The sequence below is a fragment of the Caretta caretta genome, chromosome 6 (genome assembly GCF_965140235.1).
Source record: "Caretta caretta isolate rCarCar2 chromosome 6, rCarCar1.hap1, whole genome shotgun sequence".
Taxonomy (NCBI): domain Eukaryota; kingdom Metazoa; phylum Chordata; order Testudines; family Cheloniidae; genus Caretta; species Caretta caretta.
In genome coordinates this window covers 17,305,951-17,323,972 of record NC_134211.1, presented here as the reverse complement: position 1 = coordinate 17,323,972, position 18,022 = coordinate 17,305,951, and the positions used below count along the sequence as shown (strand labels likewise).

At 59.9% G+C, this 18,022-nt stretch overlaps 1 protein-coding gene across 3 annotated transcripts in view; it reads right to left on the bottom strand.

Moving 5' to 3' along the window:
* The window catches only part of B4GALNT4 (beta-1,4-N-acetyl-galactosaminyltransferase 4), a 124,482-nt gene that overhangs the window by 27,436 nt on the left and 79,024 nt on the right, over positions 1-18,022 (bottom strand). For 2 of the 3 annotated variants that reach the window (XM_048853326.2, XM_048853327.2), the window contains 6 exons: positions 17,346-17,456; positions 12,770-12,865; positions 12,182-12,272; positions 10,908-11,008; positions 9,043-9,110; positions 4,120-4,198 (listed from right to left, as the gene is read on the bottom strand). In XM_048853326.2, the coding sequence (XP_048709283.2) occupies positions 4,120-4,198; positions 9,043-9,110; positions 10,908-11,008; positions 12,182-12,272; positions 12,770-12,865; positions 17,346-17,456 (546 nt within the window). Of the gene's footprint in view, positions 1-4,119; positions 4,199-9,042; positions 9,111-10,907; positions 11,009-12,181; positions 12,273-12,769; positions 12,866-17,345; positions 17,460-18,022 lie in introns of all 3 variants that reach the window. The other variant, XM_048853324.2, reaches the window with a different exon arrangement.

The window sequence follows — 18,022 nt, the reverse complement described above, 5'->3', positions numbered from 1 at the left end:
AACATCAGTTTGGAAGTCAGCCGCACAGTATTTTGTGCTTAAACTATTGAAATCAAAACGAGCCAGAAGCCCCACTGAGCAGCTGGGCACGTTTCCTTTCCTGAAGACAGCTCTTACTGAAGTTGCCAACTTGGGACCTGATCCAAAGCCAACGGAAGTCAGCAAGCTTTGGCTCAGGCCCTAAAACAGTGCTCTCTTCCCCAGCCTCTCTTCAAGCCTGTCTATGCACAGAAGCAGCACTGCGTCAACTTACATGGGTGATTATACCAAGGCTGTTATGTTGACCCAGAGCCCTGGGTCGATGTTTCTATTGCTGTCTGTGAGTGGCTTGTTTCAGTTGAATTTAAACCCCTTTCTAATCGACTTAAGCTAAGTTTTATATCACTTTGCAGCCAGGCAGCCTTGGGCATTGGTTTAACTAAAGCCACTTTAAATGATCACACCTGTAGCTAAATGGGTGCAGTTTTGTGTATGGACCAGCCCCTAAATTCATAGCGGTACAGTGGGGAACTGCCAAGGGGAAGATACCCTGGGGTTCCTCCCTTCTTTACGATCCCTTCAAAGGGATCTCCCTCCCCAAAAGGCTTTCTCCCGCCCACCCCGCTTGTTTTTTCCCCTTTGAAATTCAAAGTCTTGCTTGTGCTGAAGGCATTGGGAGACTTAGGGAGACGGTGCCCTCAAAAGTGCCAAAGCTGAGCCGCTAGGAGGGGGAAGGGAGGGGGGATTATCAGACTGTCTAGAACTTTGTGGTGTTTTGTCTGCACACATTTAACTCCAGTGCTAATAATAGTGGGGGAGGGATAGCTCGGTGGTTTGAGCATTGGCCTGCTAAACCCAGGGTTGTGAGTTCAATCCTTGACGGGGCCATTTGGGATCTGGGGCAAAAATTGGGGATTGGTCCTGCTTTGAGCAGGGGGTTGGGCTAGATGACCTCCTGAGGTCTCTTCCAACCCTGAGATTCTAGGATTCTATGATTACACACTGTGGAGAAAGGAAACCTTTGCTGAAGACCCAACATCCAGCCGCGCCCATTGAGGCGCCTGTGTTCCCAATGCACACACTCCGAGTTGCCCAAGAGGTCATCCAGCAAAGACAGGAGATTGGATTTGACACTCCGGACATTCCCCAGGTGCACAGCAAGCAGGGAAAAGTGCCCTTTCCAGCCATCTTCACATGCCGCAGAGATGTGGAAAAGGGCACCCGCTCCGTTTTAAAAATCCCTTGGCAGGTCGCCTTTAATGCTCCTCCTCTGCTAGGCAGTCACCTGTTCTCTCCTGCCCCTGCAGAGCAGCCCTGTGTGAGCTGAGCAAAGGCCATGCTCCAGGGGAAATGGATGGGCCCAAATGTCCAGGTGGCCGGTTCTAGGGGAGACTGTCAGTAGCTGTCAGTGCTGCCATCGGGCCCTGTATCTCCTCACAAATGCCAGGTGCTGAGGGTGGCAGAAGGGAGCCCTGAGGCTGAGGGAGGCAGGTTTGAGGCACAGCCCCGGAGCTGAATGAGGCGGGGAAAGGGGAATCCAGGCTCCACAGGAGGGTCAATAGGCTCCCGTACGCCCAGCTGAGAGGGTCATTCAGCCTCCCAGGGACGCAGCCAAAGCTTCCATCTGCCCCCGCTTGTTGGGACCCTGCCCAGGCCAGACCTTGCGAAGTGATGGGGCAGGAGAGGCGTTCGGGAGACTCCACTGCGGGTAACGCTCTGCAGGTCACTCGAAGGCACAGACACTGCTCGGTGGTTCTGCAGACAGTGCTGCTTCGTTCAGCACTGGCTTCCCATGGCAGGACAGGGGGGAAGGGATGCTGGCTGGCTGGGTGCTTGTCTGTCTGTCCGTCCCCACCTTTCTCGACAACTCATAGCAGACCAAGATCTCAACTGTATCAGCTGCTTTCCACAGTCTCCCACTGACAGGTACGGCCCCGAGCCCCCGGCATGGCTCCGGCTCCTGCACACCCCCGTCTCCCACAAGCAGCCCAAGCACCCCGATGCCCTGGAGAACGCCCAGCGGAATGTGGGGACGCGCCCCCTGCGGAGGCTCACGGGTAAGGCAAGAACAGGAAGCCCAGAGCAGCACCCAGGGCTGGACGCACCAAGGCCAGCAGGTGTGTGTGAACCAGAGCCTGGCGACCTGAGGGGCACAGGCTGAGCACAGAGCAGCCCTCGCAGCTAGGGAAGTGCCTGCCTGCCTTGCTCCCAGCCCCAGCGCATGTCACTGCCTAGCTAAGGCCCTGCCTTCCCCAACAGCTCCGAGGGCCTCAGGAGAGCACGTGGCCCCGCAGAGCCAGCACAAAAGATGGCTGTGCCTAGAGGTGGGTTCGCCCCTCCTCCACCGGCCGCAGGGAGGTGCCCAGCTGGCAGGGAATGCCTGCTCTAGGGATGACAGATGGTCTCCAGGAGAGGAGAGAGGCAGTCCGGCCAGCAATGGCTGGCAGATTCACTGCCGAGTCCTGGAGCCAGGACTCCTCTCCCGGGGACGCTCAATTAGCGTTCGTTATGAGAGAAGCATTGAGGCCAGAGCAAGGCCGTTAGCACTGACAGTCCATCGGATGCCCAGCGTGTGAAGGGAAGAAACCACCCAGCGCCAGGCTGGGAAGACGCACTCCGCTGACCCGCGCTCTGCCTGCTCATAGCATGGGCAGAGGGAGCAGACACCCCTTTGGGGCTGGCCCTTCAACGCACCCAGGGAGGCTAGAATCACAGGCTCAGCTGGTGTCACTCCACTGGGGTGTCTCTGAATGACACCCGCTGAGGTCTGGCTCTCGGAGGCTAGAGATGGGTGAGACCTATTAGAGCGCACCCTCCCATCCCCTCCAGCCAAGGCAGGATTATCCCCCTCCACCAGTGCTTCGCTCATGCTTGGCTGGACGGTCTCAAGTGGAGGAGTCCCACCCTGTCCCACAGGGACCACGCCACAGCCAAACAGGGCGTCTGCACTAGCCATCCCTTGGGCCCTTTTGCCTTTTGGGGAGGGGCTGGCAAGCGACAGCTTTACTCACATCCCTGCCGAAGGCCTGAGATGCCCCCCTCTGACTGACCCGGGCAGCAGGCAGCGCTTCCGAGGGCAGCACACACAGCTCACGGTGGCACCCTCCCGTTGAGGCAGCAAGGCTGGCTAGGCGGCTTCTTTATCGAAAGAGGAGAATGGGCTCTGTGGACTCAGTGACCCCCCCTTGGGCAGGGCCAGGCCAGCCTCCCATGTGCTCCAGCAAAGGCCCTCTGCAGCCATCGGGGTTTGAACTGGATGAGGTGGGAGTTGAGAATTTGGAGGAGAGACAGGGGCAGGGACAGGGGGTCCCTGAAGACACACTGGGCTCCAGCAGTCCCCTCCCTGCTCCACCCCGGGCCTGCAGAGATTTCGGGCTAGCTCGAGATGCAGAGAACCTGATCGTCAGCAGTGCTGAGCAGCTGCCAATCCCACCGGCGTCAGCTGGAGACATGGGTGCTCAGTGCTGCTGAGAACCAGGCTCTGGGCCTCTCACACCGAGCCCCCTGAATCGGGGGCCACCGCTAGAAGATTTGACCCTGATGCCCTGTAGCGTCTCAGTCCCGGAGAAGGCTGGGGCATTACAGTGCAATGCTATGAAGAGACGCCAGTCATGCACCATGTCCAAGGAGGATGCCCTGCCCGGAACACACTACGTGCGCAAACAACGGGGGAGGATCATCTCTAGGGAAAGCTCCAGGGAGAGACGGGAGCCACAGGGCGCCCGGGAGTGTAGATGAGGGGGGAGGTCAGGGATCTGCCTGGGGGAATCTACAGGGTTCAGACACAAGTAAGTGGGCGGGGGATGTACTCCAGGGTTGCAGGGAAGAGATGGTAGGAGCTGGGGCTCAGGCTTCTCACAGGTTTTCTCTGAGCTGAAGTTGTGGGGGTGTGGTGGGGGAATGGGGGATTCAACTGCAGGTTTCCCATTGTCCTCTGGCAAACCTTCACCCTTGGAACAGATCCAAGTTGAGGCTTTGGCAAGGGAAGTAGCAGAGCCCAGCGAGGGGATGGAGGCCACTCAGGGACGTGCTCTTGACTCTCAGAGTGTTTCCCCGAAGGTAAGCAGCCGTGAGAGCCGGGGCCTGGCTAAGCCAGCACCACAGAGCAAGCCTGGCAGGGCCCAACCAGAGGTTACTCACGCCTACTTCCACGTGGTCCGACCCGCGGTCATCCTGCTTGTGGAGGAGCTCAAAGTAATAGCGTCTGGAGGACATGAGGCTGCACGAGAGGGAGAGAGGCTGGTTAGGAACCAGTGACCCTGACAAGGGTCTTCTAGGCCTCCTTCCGGGGGGGGAGCCCGCAGCCCTCCGGCCCCAGAAGTTCGGCTCCGGGAGCGGGGGAGCACTTGGAGACGGCGGTGCCGAGGGGTTTTATCGCCGGCTGGGAGGTCAGCGTGTGGGGCAGTTCCCTCACCCCCACTGCAAGAGCCCGACGCACTGGCGTGGGGGCAGCTCTCCCATCACCCCGGCAGAGGAGACCTCTCCTGTACGGGACATGCCGACAGGTCCTGAGGGGATGTCACAGAGGGCGTGAAGGAGCTGTGCCCCCTTCCCAGCTCTCCTCCCCACTTCCCAGGATGGCCCCCGCAGAGCCCCCTGTCCCAGACATGCACTGTCCCTCCCAAGCAAGCCGTTGGCTGAGGGTCACCTAGGGATCTTCCCAGCTTGCTCTCCACCTGGGGCTGGGCCGTGCGGAGCAGCTGCCAGAGCTCCACGGCTGTGTGAGATGCCTAGGTTCCTCCCGCTGCTGCTGGGCATGGAGCGGGACGCGCGCTCTGACAGGTGCTCACAAAACCCCTCTGCTATTGCCTTTCGGCTCTCCCCGACACCTCCTGGCTTACCATGGGGCAGTGTGGAGAAGGCTTCCCCGACACACGGTACCCCCCGCTCACCCCAGCAGGGAGACCCTCACTAGTCTGTGTGGCAGGGATCCAGCTGCTGCTACAGGTTACAGTGACTGATTCTGCTGCCTCTCTCGCATATGCCCTGGGCCTGGGCCTGGTTTCTGCCTCCCGGCTGCTCCTGGCATGGGAGCGGAGATTGACACGGTGTTTTGGCTCAGGGATACGGTGAATGGAAACACGAAGTGATGCTGTCAAGCTGCAGGCATTCTGCAAACAACCTTTCTGGGGGGAGCGGTGTGGGGGGGGCGGGCGTTGTGGGCGATGGGAGAAGGGAGGGTACGAGGACGCAGGAGGGGGATGGGGAAGAGAGCGCTGCTGACAGCTCCACTCAGGAGACAGCAGACCCTGCGCCAAGCCTGCTGCTCTCTCTGTGCTGCCTGTCAGTCCCTGGTAGCGAGCTGAACCCTCCCTCCCCACTTCCTGGGGGGCTGCGTGACACACTGCCATGGGAACCCCGCCCAGCACCCAGAGAGGGGAGCGCTGTCTGCCCGGATGGCATGAGTCAGGGCCAGGGCCTGGCTCGCATTGCAAACGCCCTGCCTCAGGAGAAACACGGTGCTTCTGGGACACTCGGCTTTGGGATGTGCTGGGAGGAAAGCCAGGTTGTTAACCCCTTCGGCTGGCATCTCCTAGCCCACCCACTGCCCTGGGCCCCGGAGACACCCCATGGACAGGAGAGGGGGCTGTTGTCCCCAACCCCTCAGCATTCAGTGTGATGACACTGGGATCACTGACCCCAGCTACTGGTGTTCAAATGCAAGGGTGGGAAGAGACCACCCGGAGACCTGCCTCCACCCTCAGCAGCCTCCGACTGAGAGGGAAACAGATGGACAGACAGCCCCACTGCAGCTGCCTCCGACGGGTGTTCGGTGACCCCGTCGTGTAACGCCTCTGAGGGCCTGAGCTTCAGTAGCTCCAAGGCCAGGCTGGGGAGGGGGATTAGAGGGCACTGGGCAGGGCCGTGGCCCCCAGAAGGGCCCTCAGAGGAACTAAGGGACCCCAATGCCGGTGCTTTCTGGCTAGGACGATACAGGGGCAGTTTCCTGCAGCTGCTTGTGCCAGGGCAGGGACCCTGCACGCTGCCTGGGAGAGACTGCGGTGGCAGACAAGGATGCAGGACAGGGCGAGGCACATGGAGGTGCAGTGGCTGTCGGCCAGTTCTCTCAGTTCTAGGGATACACAGTTCCTCTGGATGATGCCAAGCACGCACTGGGGCCCAGACATTTCAGAAAGTGAGGCTGCCAAGCTAGCAACCTCTGCTAAGGGGGGTTCCTGGACTGGAGTAGCAGGGGACGCTGCAGCTAGGAGATGGAGTACACTGGCAGAGCTGCGTGGGCCCCGGAGTGGGGATAGCAGGGGGGCTGAGGTGCCCTGCATAGGGGTAGCTAGCAGAAGCCAGCGTTACCCAACTCTGCCGCCTAGGTGACTGTGACACCCAGGAAGAGTCAGCACTGGGCCTGGTGCAGTCCCTGTGAGAACAGCACATTACCATGCATCACAGGATTATCTGACCTCCCCAGGCTTTGTTTGAGTGCAACATGATGCTCTGATTTCCCCTGAGAGCTCCGGGAGATCTTGCTCTCATGGCTCCAGGCTGGCCGGCCGCCCACCGGCTGGGTGTAATCATGTATGGCCTGTGCGCCCGAATGCCCCTGCCACCAACGCTCCCCTCCCCCCTTCTTTCACTGCCATCCTAATTAGATTAAGAGGATCATATTGTCCCCGGCTAATCATCTGCAAGGGCAGCTGCAGCGTGTGACACCCGAAGCCTTCAGGGTGAAGGGACGCGGGCTGGGACTTTGGGCTAGCCCCAGGGTGGATGGGGGTGGTGAGTGGCAGGGTGCAACTGTTCCTGGGGAGGGGCACACGTTAGTCCCCTCCCACTGCACAGTCACTGGGAAAGCCCAGGGTTGGGAAGGGCCCCCCACAGGAGTGAGGGCAATAAGATCTGGTGTAAAGGAACCTGGCAGATCACCTGTCTGCGGGAAGCGGGGTACACACTCCTAAGCCCTTAGGTTTATTACCTCAGCAGTGGTACAGTTTCTGTGGCCACAGACCATGCTCTATGAACTACTACAAAGGGGAGGGGCTGTCATCACTCAGTTAAACCAGAGGAACTCTTCCCTTTCTCCCCTCCTTCAGGAAAAATGAGACTGACAATGTGTCTTTGGACTGTGGAACTCATTGCCACCAGGTGTCACTGAGGCTAAACACTTAGCAAGACAGAGACTGGACCTTTATGTGGATCACAGGATATCCAGAGCTCTAATACTAAGAGAGGGCTTGGGAAAGGAGGTGAAGCATCATGCTTCAGGGCTTACGCCAACCTCTAGCTATTAGGGGTTAGGATGAGACATTCATAGGGGCCAGATTAGCCCACATCTGCCTACTGTGGGGTTTCCTGCACCTTCTTCTGCAGCATCTAGTGCTGGTCACAGGATGGTGAACTAGAATGGCCTGGGTCTGCCCCAGTCTGGCAATCCCTGCATTGCTGTCAGTACTGTCAGAGAGCAGAGTTAACAGCAGGGAGATCTATTCAGGTGAAATTAAAAGAAAGGAAAAGAGCCAAACACCTGATGCTACAAATCAAGCATTCCCAGGCTAGGAAGGACGGTCTTGTGGTTAGAGAACAGACTGGGAGCCGGGACTCCTGGGTTCTATTCCTGGCTCAACTTCCCTTCCCTGTGGCTCAGGTCTCCCATTTGCAGAGATAATACCTCCCGGGGCACTGAGAGGCTCAGTTCCTTAGCATCCCCCCTGTGCTGGCAGATTCCCCAGACTGATGCAGTACAGTTATTGCACACACAGGGGCCATGAGAAACTGAAGGGCTGGAAGGAACTCACAGCCAGCTGCTACCAACGTGTCAGCAGAGAGGCTTGTCATGCCAGGGAAAGGGACAGTCAGAGCAAGGGATGTGGTTGGATCTGTGGCCTCTAGCGCAGGGGTACCAGACTGTGAAGCCCATTTACCTACACACAATCTCCTGAACATGGAGACATGCTGAAATTAAAAGAGAGGCCACTGGCCCTGCTGAGCACTTGCTGAACTCAGGGGGGCCTGCGGGGCCCCAGCACCTCCACAAACAGGGCTACCTGTGACCTAGCACGTGCTGCTACGTTGGATCCTGGCAACCTTCCCTACTGGCCCCACCAACAGCTAATGGGGGAGGCTGCTTAGGCTGCACCCCCCGCAAGCAGAGGAGCAGTGCTGGCCAGCTGCCTGCATGGCTCATGGCCAGCCCTGGTTTGAGCGGCTCTGCCCTGCACGCAGGGTCCCTGCAATTCAGAGTCCTTCCTGCATTTGGACGGATTCCCTCTTGCTTTTGCTTGGCTCTCTTCTCCTGCCTCCTTGCCAGAGGGGGATGCTATAAGCAAGCCGAGTGCACCTCTGAGCATCCTGCACTGGCCATTAGTGCTATTGGCAGAGCAAGCTCAGAGTCCTGAGCCCTGCAGGAGAACTGCGTGTGCTCAGAGCTGCTGTCTGTACCTGTCTCTTCCAGCACCTCCCAGAGAGCCAGGACAGGGGCGAGGGTTAGGGACAGTGCTGGGGCAGGGACAGGCCCCTAACCCAGGACAGACCCTCCTATCTAGCACAGCTCCCCAGTCGCTGAATTCTACCTGGGCAGCACCAGCGCCCCCTGATGCTGCCGGAGAGGGGTTGGGGCTGACCCAGGAAAGCTGTCAGCTCCGGGAGCCCTGGTGCAGAACAGAGCGAGCGTGGCTGTGACATGGAGCTGGAGGAAAGGACCCCCTCAGCCCAGGTGCTAACGCGCTGCCTGACAGCAAGCTGATGGAGCAGGCAGAGACAAGCCAGAATAGAGCTGTCAGCTCCAGCTAAAGCCATGTTGACAAGCAGCGCGCGTGGGTGGCGGGAGAGGAACCCCTCGCTGACAGAGCAGGATGACACAGCAGGACGTGGGTTGATGGGCGGGTGTGGGGGAGACAGACACAAGGGGAGGGGAAGCAGGGCCAGATGGGAGGGGGAGGAAGGGAGCGAAGGGGAAAAGCTGATGGGGAAAACAAAGGAGTGGGGCTGGAGGCGGGGTTTGCTTGCAGTACACTGCCCCGTTCCCCCATTCCCTCCACCCCCCCGTGACCCTGCTGGGGCTGAAGCTGGGCAAGGAAAGGACTGAGCAGGCGCAGGGAGGGTCCCACCTACCGGATAGGTTTGGAGACTTGAGAGCTGAACTTGGTGAATTCCCCTGGCGCCGTCCACTCGGAGCCCAGCTGGTGAGGGAGAGAGAGTGCATGAGAGCTAGTGATGGGCGAGTGCCAAGGCGGGGCCAGGGGGCTGAGGGACCCCTCTAGCTCCAAAGGCAGCACCCAGGGGACTTGGTGTTCTGTGTGCCCCTTCCCCAGCTGCTTTATCATCACCACCATCTAGCTGTGTTCGGGCAGGGCCTGGGAACCCGGCCAGGGATCAAGGTCCCTCCACGCTCAGTGCTGCGTCAGACAGGACGTTACCCACCAGCTCTCCCTTGCCACGGCTCCGTGCGGAACGAGCGCCACGGACAAGGGCTCCACGCAGGCTCAGGCAGCTTTTGCTCCCTCGAGAGCCAGCAGAGACCATTCCAGGCCCCCAATGCCCCAGCAAACATCACCACACCTGTCCTGCTGAGAAGGACAGCAGAACGCCCCTGCCTCGCCGAGGCGCATGGCTGAGCATTGGCTATGCACATGCACAAGGGCTTCAGGCCATACACTAATCACCCACTGGGAGAAATCAGGACAAGAGCTATGGCTGGGGAGTGGGGAGGGAGATGGTCTCACATCTGCCTACTGTGGGGTTCTTGCACCTTCCATGGAAGCAGCTGGCGCTGGCCACTTCTGGAGAGCAGACATGGGGCTGGATAGACCCTTGATCTAAAACAGGGGTTCTCAAACTTTTGTACTGGTGACCCCTTTCACATAGGAAGCCTCTGAGTGCGACCCCCCCTTATAAATTAAAAGCACTTTTTTATCTATTTAACACAATTATAAATGCTGGAGGCAAAGTGGGGTTTGGGGTGGAGGCTGAAAGCTCGCGACCCCGTCCGTAATAACCTCGCGACCCCCTGAGGAGTCCCGACCCCCAGTTTGAGAACCCCTGGTCTAAAACAACCTGGCTGTTCCTGTGTTCCTAAGACACCGGCGAAGCCCTCATAGCTGGTATAATCGGCAGGGGTCCTTGCACTCCCGTTGTCGGAGCCATTACGGCTAAGGTGCGTTTTAAGAGATTTGAAAAACAAAGTTGCCCGTGCATCTGACTGCCATTTCCACGAGCGCCGAACAGCACTCCTTACCCTGTGCATCTTCCCAGGGCAGCAACGCAAAGCCTGAGCCGAGTGAGAGCACGGTTTCCAATCCACGCTCATCAGACAGTTATTAAAGGGCAAACCCCCAAAGCTTTCCGGGAAGGGGAAGAAAAGCCCCCTGTTCCCAGAGTTTCCTTATTCGCCTAAACAGCTGGCCAGACTCTCTCGCCAGGCTTGGTGCCCAAGAACAGATTCACTCTCCAGGATCAGAGCAAGGCAGAGCCATTTCAGTCCCAGAGTTTGCGGGACATCTCTAAGGTGAAGAGCACAAGCAGCTGGTGTGAGAGTGCTGCTCCAGCCCTACTGCAGCGCTGCGGCCGTGACGCAGAGCCTGAACACCCATGCACGATGGCGTTTGATATCCCAGGCTCTGGTCATGACAATGTGGCCTCCAGATGTGACGGTCACAGCTGGATTTGCTCAGGTTTTCTATGGATCCCACTGGCAATTATCCCAGCTCCATTTGCACTTTAGCATCCCAGCACAGGCTCCTCCTCTCCCAGCAGATGGCATTAGTTGCAGGGAAATAATAAAGAGCGTTGCTACCCAGAGGGACGAGCCCAGGAGCGTTCATAGAATCATAGAATCATAGAATATAAGGGTTGGAAGGGACCCCAGAAGGTCATCTAGTCCAACCCCCTGCTCAAAGCAGGACCAATTCCCAGTTAAGTTCACTGTATAGGCTGAGTGCTGCCAGGGGATAGAGGAGTAGTTGAGAGGAGATCGGTACCTTGCCCACAAATGCCACCAGCCGGGCATTGGCTGGGATCTCATCAGAGCTGAGCCAGAACTCCGAGTTGTCGTCCGACGCTACGGAAAATTGGAAGTCCCCTGTGGAGCAAGGAAGAACGTAGTCGTTAATATAACCCCAAAGAATGGCCATACTGGGTCAGGCCAATGGTTCCTCTAGCCCAGTACCCTGTCTACCGGCTGTGGCCAATGCCGGGTGCTTCACTGGGAATTAACAGAACAGGGCAATTATTGTTGTCCCTTGTTGTCCCTTGTTGTCCAGGCCCAGCTTCTGGCAGTCAGAGGCTTAGGGACACCCGAATGTGGGGTTGCGTCCCTGACCATCTTGGCTAATAGTCATTGATGGACCTCTCCTCCAGGAACTTCAGTCATTTTTTCTGAAAGCAGTTATGCTTTCACAAGGCCTTCACAAAATCTCCTGGCAATGCGTTGCCCAGTTAGACTGTGTGTTGTGTGAAGAACTACTTCCCTATGTTTGTTTTCAGGCTATTAATTTCATTGGGTGACACCTCAATCTTGTGTTATGGGAAGGAGTAAATAACAATTCCTTATTCACTTTCCCCACACCAGTCACGATTTTATAGACCGCTTTTTTCCAAGATGAACAGTTCCTGCCTTTTTAATCTCTCCTCCTACAGAAGCTTTTCCAAAAGCTAATCACTTTTGTTGCCCTTCTCGGTATTTTTTCCAATCCTAATATATCTTTTTTGAGATGGGGCGACCAGAACAGCAATGGAGCAAAGTAGCAGCAGCTGCCCCTGACGAAAATCCCCAAGACCCACAGGTTACAGTGTGGAATGGCGGCAGGTGAGCAGGCGTGACGGACGTTCCCCGCACTGCGGGACAACAGGGAGGTGGGGTGGTGATGGTGGCTGGGTCAGCAACACCTGTGTAACTTGCTAAATTAGGGGTCCCTGCCAGGGCACTCTGCAGCTACGCTGCTGTCCCGGGAAGGATCGGAGGTTGCTCTCTGTACCTCAGAGCCGTCTGGGCTGGTGCGGGGGAGTGGTATGGGATCCCTGAAGCTACATGGCTGCTCCTGCCTTGTGCCTGCGAGTGAGAAGGGGGCGTAGCTTTACGGAGCTCCCAAAGCTGCATGAATCATCTCAGGCTCTCTTCTGGCCTTCAAGTTTAGGAGTCTCTGAACACCCCTGCCCGAGAGGTAGGCAAGGGCAAAAGGTAAGAGGCAGTGGTTCGGTGCAGCCCCCAAGCCCAGCCCAGTCCTGATAGGTGGGGGGCAGGGGAGATGCTCACCATCCTTGAAGGGGTGGATGTACCCAAAGATCCGCAGCCCGTAGTTCTTCCACTTGGGCGACACAGCCAGCTTCTTCACCGTGGTGCGGGCCTGCACATGCCGGGATGAGGGAGAGAGAGAGAGGGACACATCACACCCAGGCCTTGTTCTGGGCCGGGTCACACAAGCACCCACACTCCTGGGGGAGGCAGAGGAGTGTGCCCCACAGCCCCGTCTCCGCCCCACAGCCCCGCCAGGTCCCTAGAGAGGGTGAAATTCCACCATCAGGGCAGCAGCCTCGGGCCCACTTCAGTCCCACACCTTTGACACCCCACATGGGGCTTGAGCGGGCCTCCTGATGGAGGGAAATTCCGCCCAGAGAGAGGTCCCATGGATCCCACAGGAGTTATCTGTCCAGGATCAGTCCCTAGGGGATCCCCGACTCAGGCTCCCCCGCACTGCAATGGGCTTTGGGTCAGGGCCTCAGGAAGCCAAACACTCTGGCAAACAAAGGTACCGGCCAGAGCAGATCAGCCAGCGACCCCCAGCCAAGCCGAGCCGAGGGGAGGGACGGTGCGGCTGCGACCCAGTGAGGGGCCTGTACTCACGTGGGGAAAGAGTGGGAAGTGCAGGTTCTTCCTCAGGTGCCTCACGGCCCCTCCGCACCAGTCCTCGAAGACGTGAAGGTTCGCCTTCCCCTTGTACTGCAGAATGGACAGCCCCCACGGGGGCGTGAGAGCACGTCCTGGGCCGGGCTCCCACCGGCTCACGTGCACCTCCCCATCGCCGGCCAAAGGCCACGCCCGAATCCCACCCGAGGCCGTGGAGAGATCCCCATGGGCGCCAGATCAGACCCCGCTACACCAGGGCTCAGAGCTGCACAACACCAGACCAAGGCTGGGGCCAGCACACCGGGAGGGGAGCAGCTCAGGGGGCCGTGGAAGGGAAGGGGGCACACAGCCCAGCAGCACATGCCCCCGCCTGCGCTCCAGGGGAAATGTGGGTGCAGGTTGCTGTTTTTCTGGGGCATTGCATGTTTTTAAACACCCGTTACCTGCCCACCCGGCCAGGCTGCACCAGGGGTCAGAGCAGCCCCAGGTTCCTCAGCCAGCCCATGTTACTGCCAGCTCAAAGGAAGATCAGTTTCAGTTTAAGCCACACCAGCTCCCCAGCCCTGGCGCTGTCTTCAGCCACTCCCGAGCTCTCCCCAGGGTGCTACGCAGCCACAGCAGGGCACAAATGCACTGGTGGCTCAAACCGGGGCAAATCCCCAGTCTACAGCAGGTCTTAGAAGTCTGCCCCCCGCGGATACCGCCAATCCCTGGCTGATGGGAAAGCCAGCTGCCAGCAACGGGCCTAGCACCATGTCCTAAATGCCCTAGACACAGCTCAAGTTCCAGAGATCAGACCCTGACCAGCCGTCCCACTCCTTCTGCTCCTTCCTGGGCCGGCTGGGCCCCACGGGTAGGGACCCAGGGATTGTTCCACCCTTGACCCCCATTTCTTTCCCCTCTGTCTTTGTATTTTTGGCCACCCCCCTCCTGTGAAGTGGGATGGCCGCCGTCTTGGCCAACCCATCAAGGACTCAACTGGGGACCCCCGGAGCTAAAAGTAGGAATCTGAGCGGCAGCTCCCCCCGGGGCTGTACCAGACTCATCACCTAATGAATAGGCCCTGCAAAGCAGACACCAGAGAGTTCCTGTTTACACCCCCAGGCCCAGGCCGAGCACAGCAGAGGAGCGAGCGAAGCAGAGTTCCCAGCTCCTGGTGGGCCTCCCGTCAGAGGCCACCACTAGCATGTGCCAGGCTGGCTGAAATCAGGCCCGTGCAGGGGGATCCCAGGCAGGGGTTCGAAAGGCCAGGATCCCTGGGCAGTGGCCATGCTCAGGAGGGCAGGACACACAGGAAAGTGGCTGGGAAGCTGGGTGCCGTTATTCCCTTTCCAAAGGCTCTGAGGAGAACCCAGTCGTTCCCTAGGGTGGATGCTGGCAGGGAGCAGAGGAGAGATCTGGGGCTGGTGCTGCCCACCACCCTGCCCATTTCCCCCATGCCGTGGCCTGGAAAGGCCTGTGGGTGGCAGAGCTCCAGAGCTGTGACTGATGGACAAGGCCGATGGCGGGACGGCTCATGTCACCGGGGTGACTCTGAGGCAGAAGAGGGATCCCAGTGTCTGCTGTGGGTTTACTGAGATGGTCGGTCAAATCCCCCAGCATCCCTTCATCCCCAACATGCTGCTATGGGGCACCCTCCCAGCTGGTGCCCCGGCCCCCACGTGCCAGCTGCCTGCAGTGACCGCCGCTCCACACGTGCCCGCGGACACTGGCCAGGCCCTGCAGCTGGGGAGGAAGGAGAGGGGGTGGGGCCAAGGGCAGCTGAAGAGGCAGGAAGGCAGGGACGCAGTGATAGGCTTGGAGCAGGCCTGAGGACTAAGACACTTCCCGGGGTGGCGGGGGCACAGGGGAGGTGAAGGGGGCAGCGTCTCTGGGGAGCAGTCCCAGCAGTCTCCAGTCACTCCGCACGGGCACACACTGCCCTGGCCATGCACAGCCCCAGCCCTGGGCGCCTCGGGAGGTCTCGGCACCTGGCAGCACACTGAGACTGGGAATGGTGGGTGGGGAGACAGGGACCCCTGAGCCCTGCCCTGGAGATCAAAGGGAGCCAGCTAACCACGAGAGCCGGCACAGCCAAGGGCTCCCTCCCCGCTCTCCGGTCCGGTCGGCTGTGCAATGCCCCCCTCCCCAAGGGCTCGCAGCTCTCCTCCCTGCTGCTGGCGTTCACGTCAGGGCTGCGGTCAGGGTCAAAGCAGCTAAGAATTGAGTGCCGGGTCCCCGTCTCCTAGAGCTGCCCCCACTTGCAATCACTAGAGAAGCCGAATCTCCAGGCTGTCTGTGCAGCGGGGACGCAGCGGGACAATGGACTCCAAGGTCCCGGCTCCCATTAACACAAGCGGTGTTATTAATGCCTCCCCTCCCGCTCAGGCATAGCCAGGGGGCTCGCTCACTGCACAGCCCCCCCTTGCCGGGGAAGCGTGACCACTATCTGCTCCACCATCATCTGCCGCGTAGATCACTGCCATGGCTCGCTGCCACCACCAGCTCCCGTGCCTGTCTGCTCAGTGGCCTCAGAAGAGCACCAGCAGGGAAAAATTCCCTGCCAAGAGCCATGTCCGCTCTGCCAACTCCATCACGCCCTCCCACCAGCCGTGCCAACCCCGCCGTGCCCTGCCTCCTCTGCCAACAGCCATGCCCTGCCACCAGCCGTGCCAACCCCACCATGCCCTGCCTCCTCTGCCAACCGCCATGCCTTGCCATCAGCCGTGCCCACCCTACCATGCCCTGCCACCAGCCGTGCCAACCCCACCATGCCCTGCCACCAGCTGTGCCAACCCTGCCATGTCCTGCCTCCTCTGCCAACCGCCATGCCCTGCCACCAGCCGTGCCAACCCTGCCATGTCCTGCCTCCTCTGCCAACCGCCATGCCCTGCCACCAGCCGTGCCAACCCCGCCATGCCCTGCCACCAGCCGTGCCCACCCTGCCATGCCCTGCCTCCTCTGCCAACCGCCATGCCCTGCCACCAGCCGTGCCAACCCCGCCATGCCCTATCACCAGCCGTGCCCACCACCACAGCCTCCCAGCAGCTGTGCCAACTGCCCTGACCTGCCAATAGCCACACCCCGCCAGCTCTAACAACCACATCTTGTGCCTTGTCCCTAGAACTCCACCAACCACGCCCTGCCAACAGCCATGCCATGCCTCCTCTGCCATGGCCACATCCCACCTGCTGTGCCAACTCCCACACCCTGCCACCCCCGGCAGCTGTAACAACCACACCACGTGCCACGCCCCTACAGCTTCACCAACTATGCCCTGCCAAGAGCCTCGCCAGGTCCACTCTGCCCACCGCCACATCGCACCAGCTCTGCCAACAACCATGATGCCCCAACAGCCACCCCACTACAGCGGTGCCGACCACGCTGGGCCTTCGATACCCGCTGAACCGCAGCTGCGGCACAGAAAGGGGCTTTTCGCCATGTGCCAATGAACAATAACCCCCAAAACGGGGAGCTCTCACCGTCTGGGAACCATCAGGGGAGGTGTGCAGCATCAGGTGTGGGGACGCTTCCACACCCCAGGCAATGGCTGCCTTCGCTTGCAGGGCTGCCGTCCCAGAGGGTTTACTGCCCCTCACAGCCCTCGGGATCGGGTGGAACTAGAGCCTAGTCCACTTTGGCCCGTACGCCTTTGGGGTTATTGCCACGCTTGCGATCCAGGGCCAGTCCTCGATCGGGGTAGCCTGGCTGGATGGGGATCTGACCCACGATATCGGGGAGCAGCAGAGACCGGCAAGGTGAGAGCCACTCCCCTCTCAGTGGCGGATGCCAGCCACAGCACCCCACCAGGTCACAGCGTGCTGATCTGCAGCCCCGGTTGCTCTCTCCAAGTTCTAGGAGCTCCCAGCAGAGGCCTCGCCCCCCCGCCCCCAGGGTGTCGCTACATCCACCAAACACATTGCAGGACGCAGGACTAAACTCCCGAGGCGTCTAATAGGCCATTGGATCTGGTCCCGGAGCTCTCAGCATCCCCACTTCCTGACCACACTGGGCTAACAAGCCCCTCCCAGCTACAGCCCCGGGTCTCTCAGAGATTCCCCTGCCCCAGGGGGGCAGAGGCAGCAGAGACGCCGCTGGCATACGGCATGAGTTCGTTAGGCAGAGAGATGCCTGGCACAGGTTTCAGGCCCCGCTGTGGAGCTCTGGCCCGAGCCCTCCTCTTACTCCAGCTCTGCTGGAGGGCAGCGCAAAGGGGGCCTGGGCCAAGCTGCCTGCTGGCGGCGTTTCCTACCCCGAGCCATGATGGATGAAGAACTCCACGGCTTCTGCTCTCCCCCAGCTGGGTGGCTGATGCAGTCACAACGCCGGCCTGCCAGGCCGGGAGCTCACACGGAGGGAGGCCTTGAACCCCTTGGAAAACGAGAGCGGCCGCCAGCTGCGCGCGCCTTTCCATTAACCCAGCACTGCGCCGGCAGAATCAGTCAGAGGGGAAAAGCTGTTTGATGATCCCGAAAGTTCTCCTACGCCTGTCCCCCTGCCCCAGCGCTGTCTCCGCGGCTCCCGCGCAGTCAGCGAGGACGGCTTCCCCCCGCCCCTCGCGACTTGCCCCAAAGACGTGCCCTGCCCAGCTCACCTGCTCGTTCCATGGCAGAACACGCTTGGTCACGTTCAGCCTGGGGGGCCTCCCAGCTCCATCCGCCCCTGGGCCTCTGGAGAGCCAGCCATCAAAGCCCTGCCCTTCGCCCTGCTGGGGAAACCGAGGACAAGGTGAGAGAGCAGCATCCCGGGGAGGGGCCAGGGCAAGAGGAGGAGGGAAAATGGGTGACACCGACACCTAACGCGCCAACAGGCTTTGCGATCACCCGGCCCAATTCTCCACGGATGTCCAGGACCAGCGGCGCTGCCATCGGTGGAGTGGGACCGCTTTCCCCCAGCAGAGCTTTTGGCCCAATGGAGCACTTCCCCTGAGGCCGAAGGCCGCGCAGCTCAGTGCCCCACCGCCATGCCGCAGGACGGCTCAGGGCAGACGGTGAAGACGAATCCCACCTCCGGGGGGGAATTTCAGGCTGGTTAATTGGAACGACCCCAACGGGGCGGCTGGCAGGGCTGACTCATCTGCAAGAAGGGCCAGGGGATCTAAACATCTCTTGTGAGCGGCCAACACCCAGGCGACGGGGCCGGGGGCCCTGTGTGTGTGGGAGAGCAGAGAACTTTCCTGTCTAACCTAGAGATGGCCTCGGGCACCTCCCCAGCACCCCGAAACACGAACAACGGCACAGGACTGTTCTTGGGGATCATTTGTATTGCAGC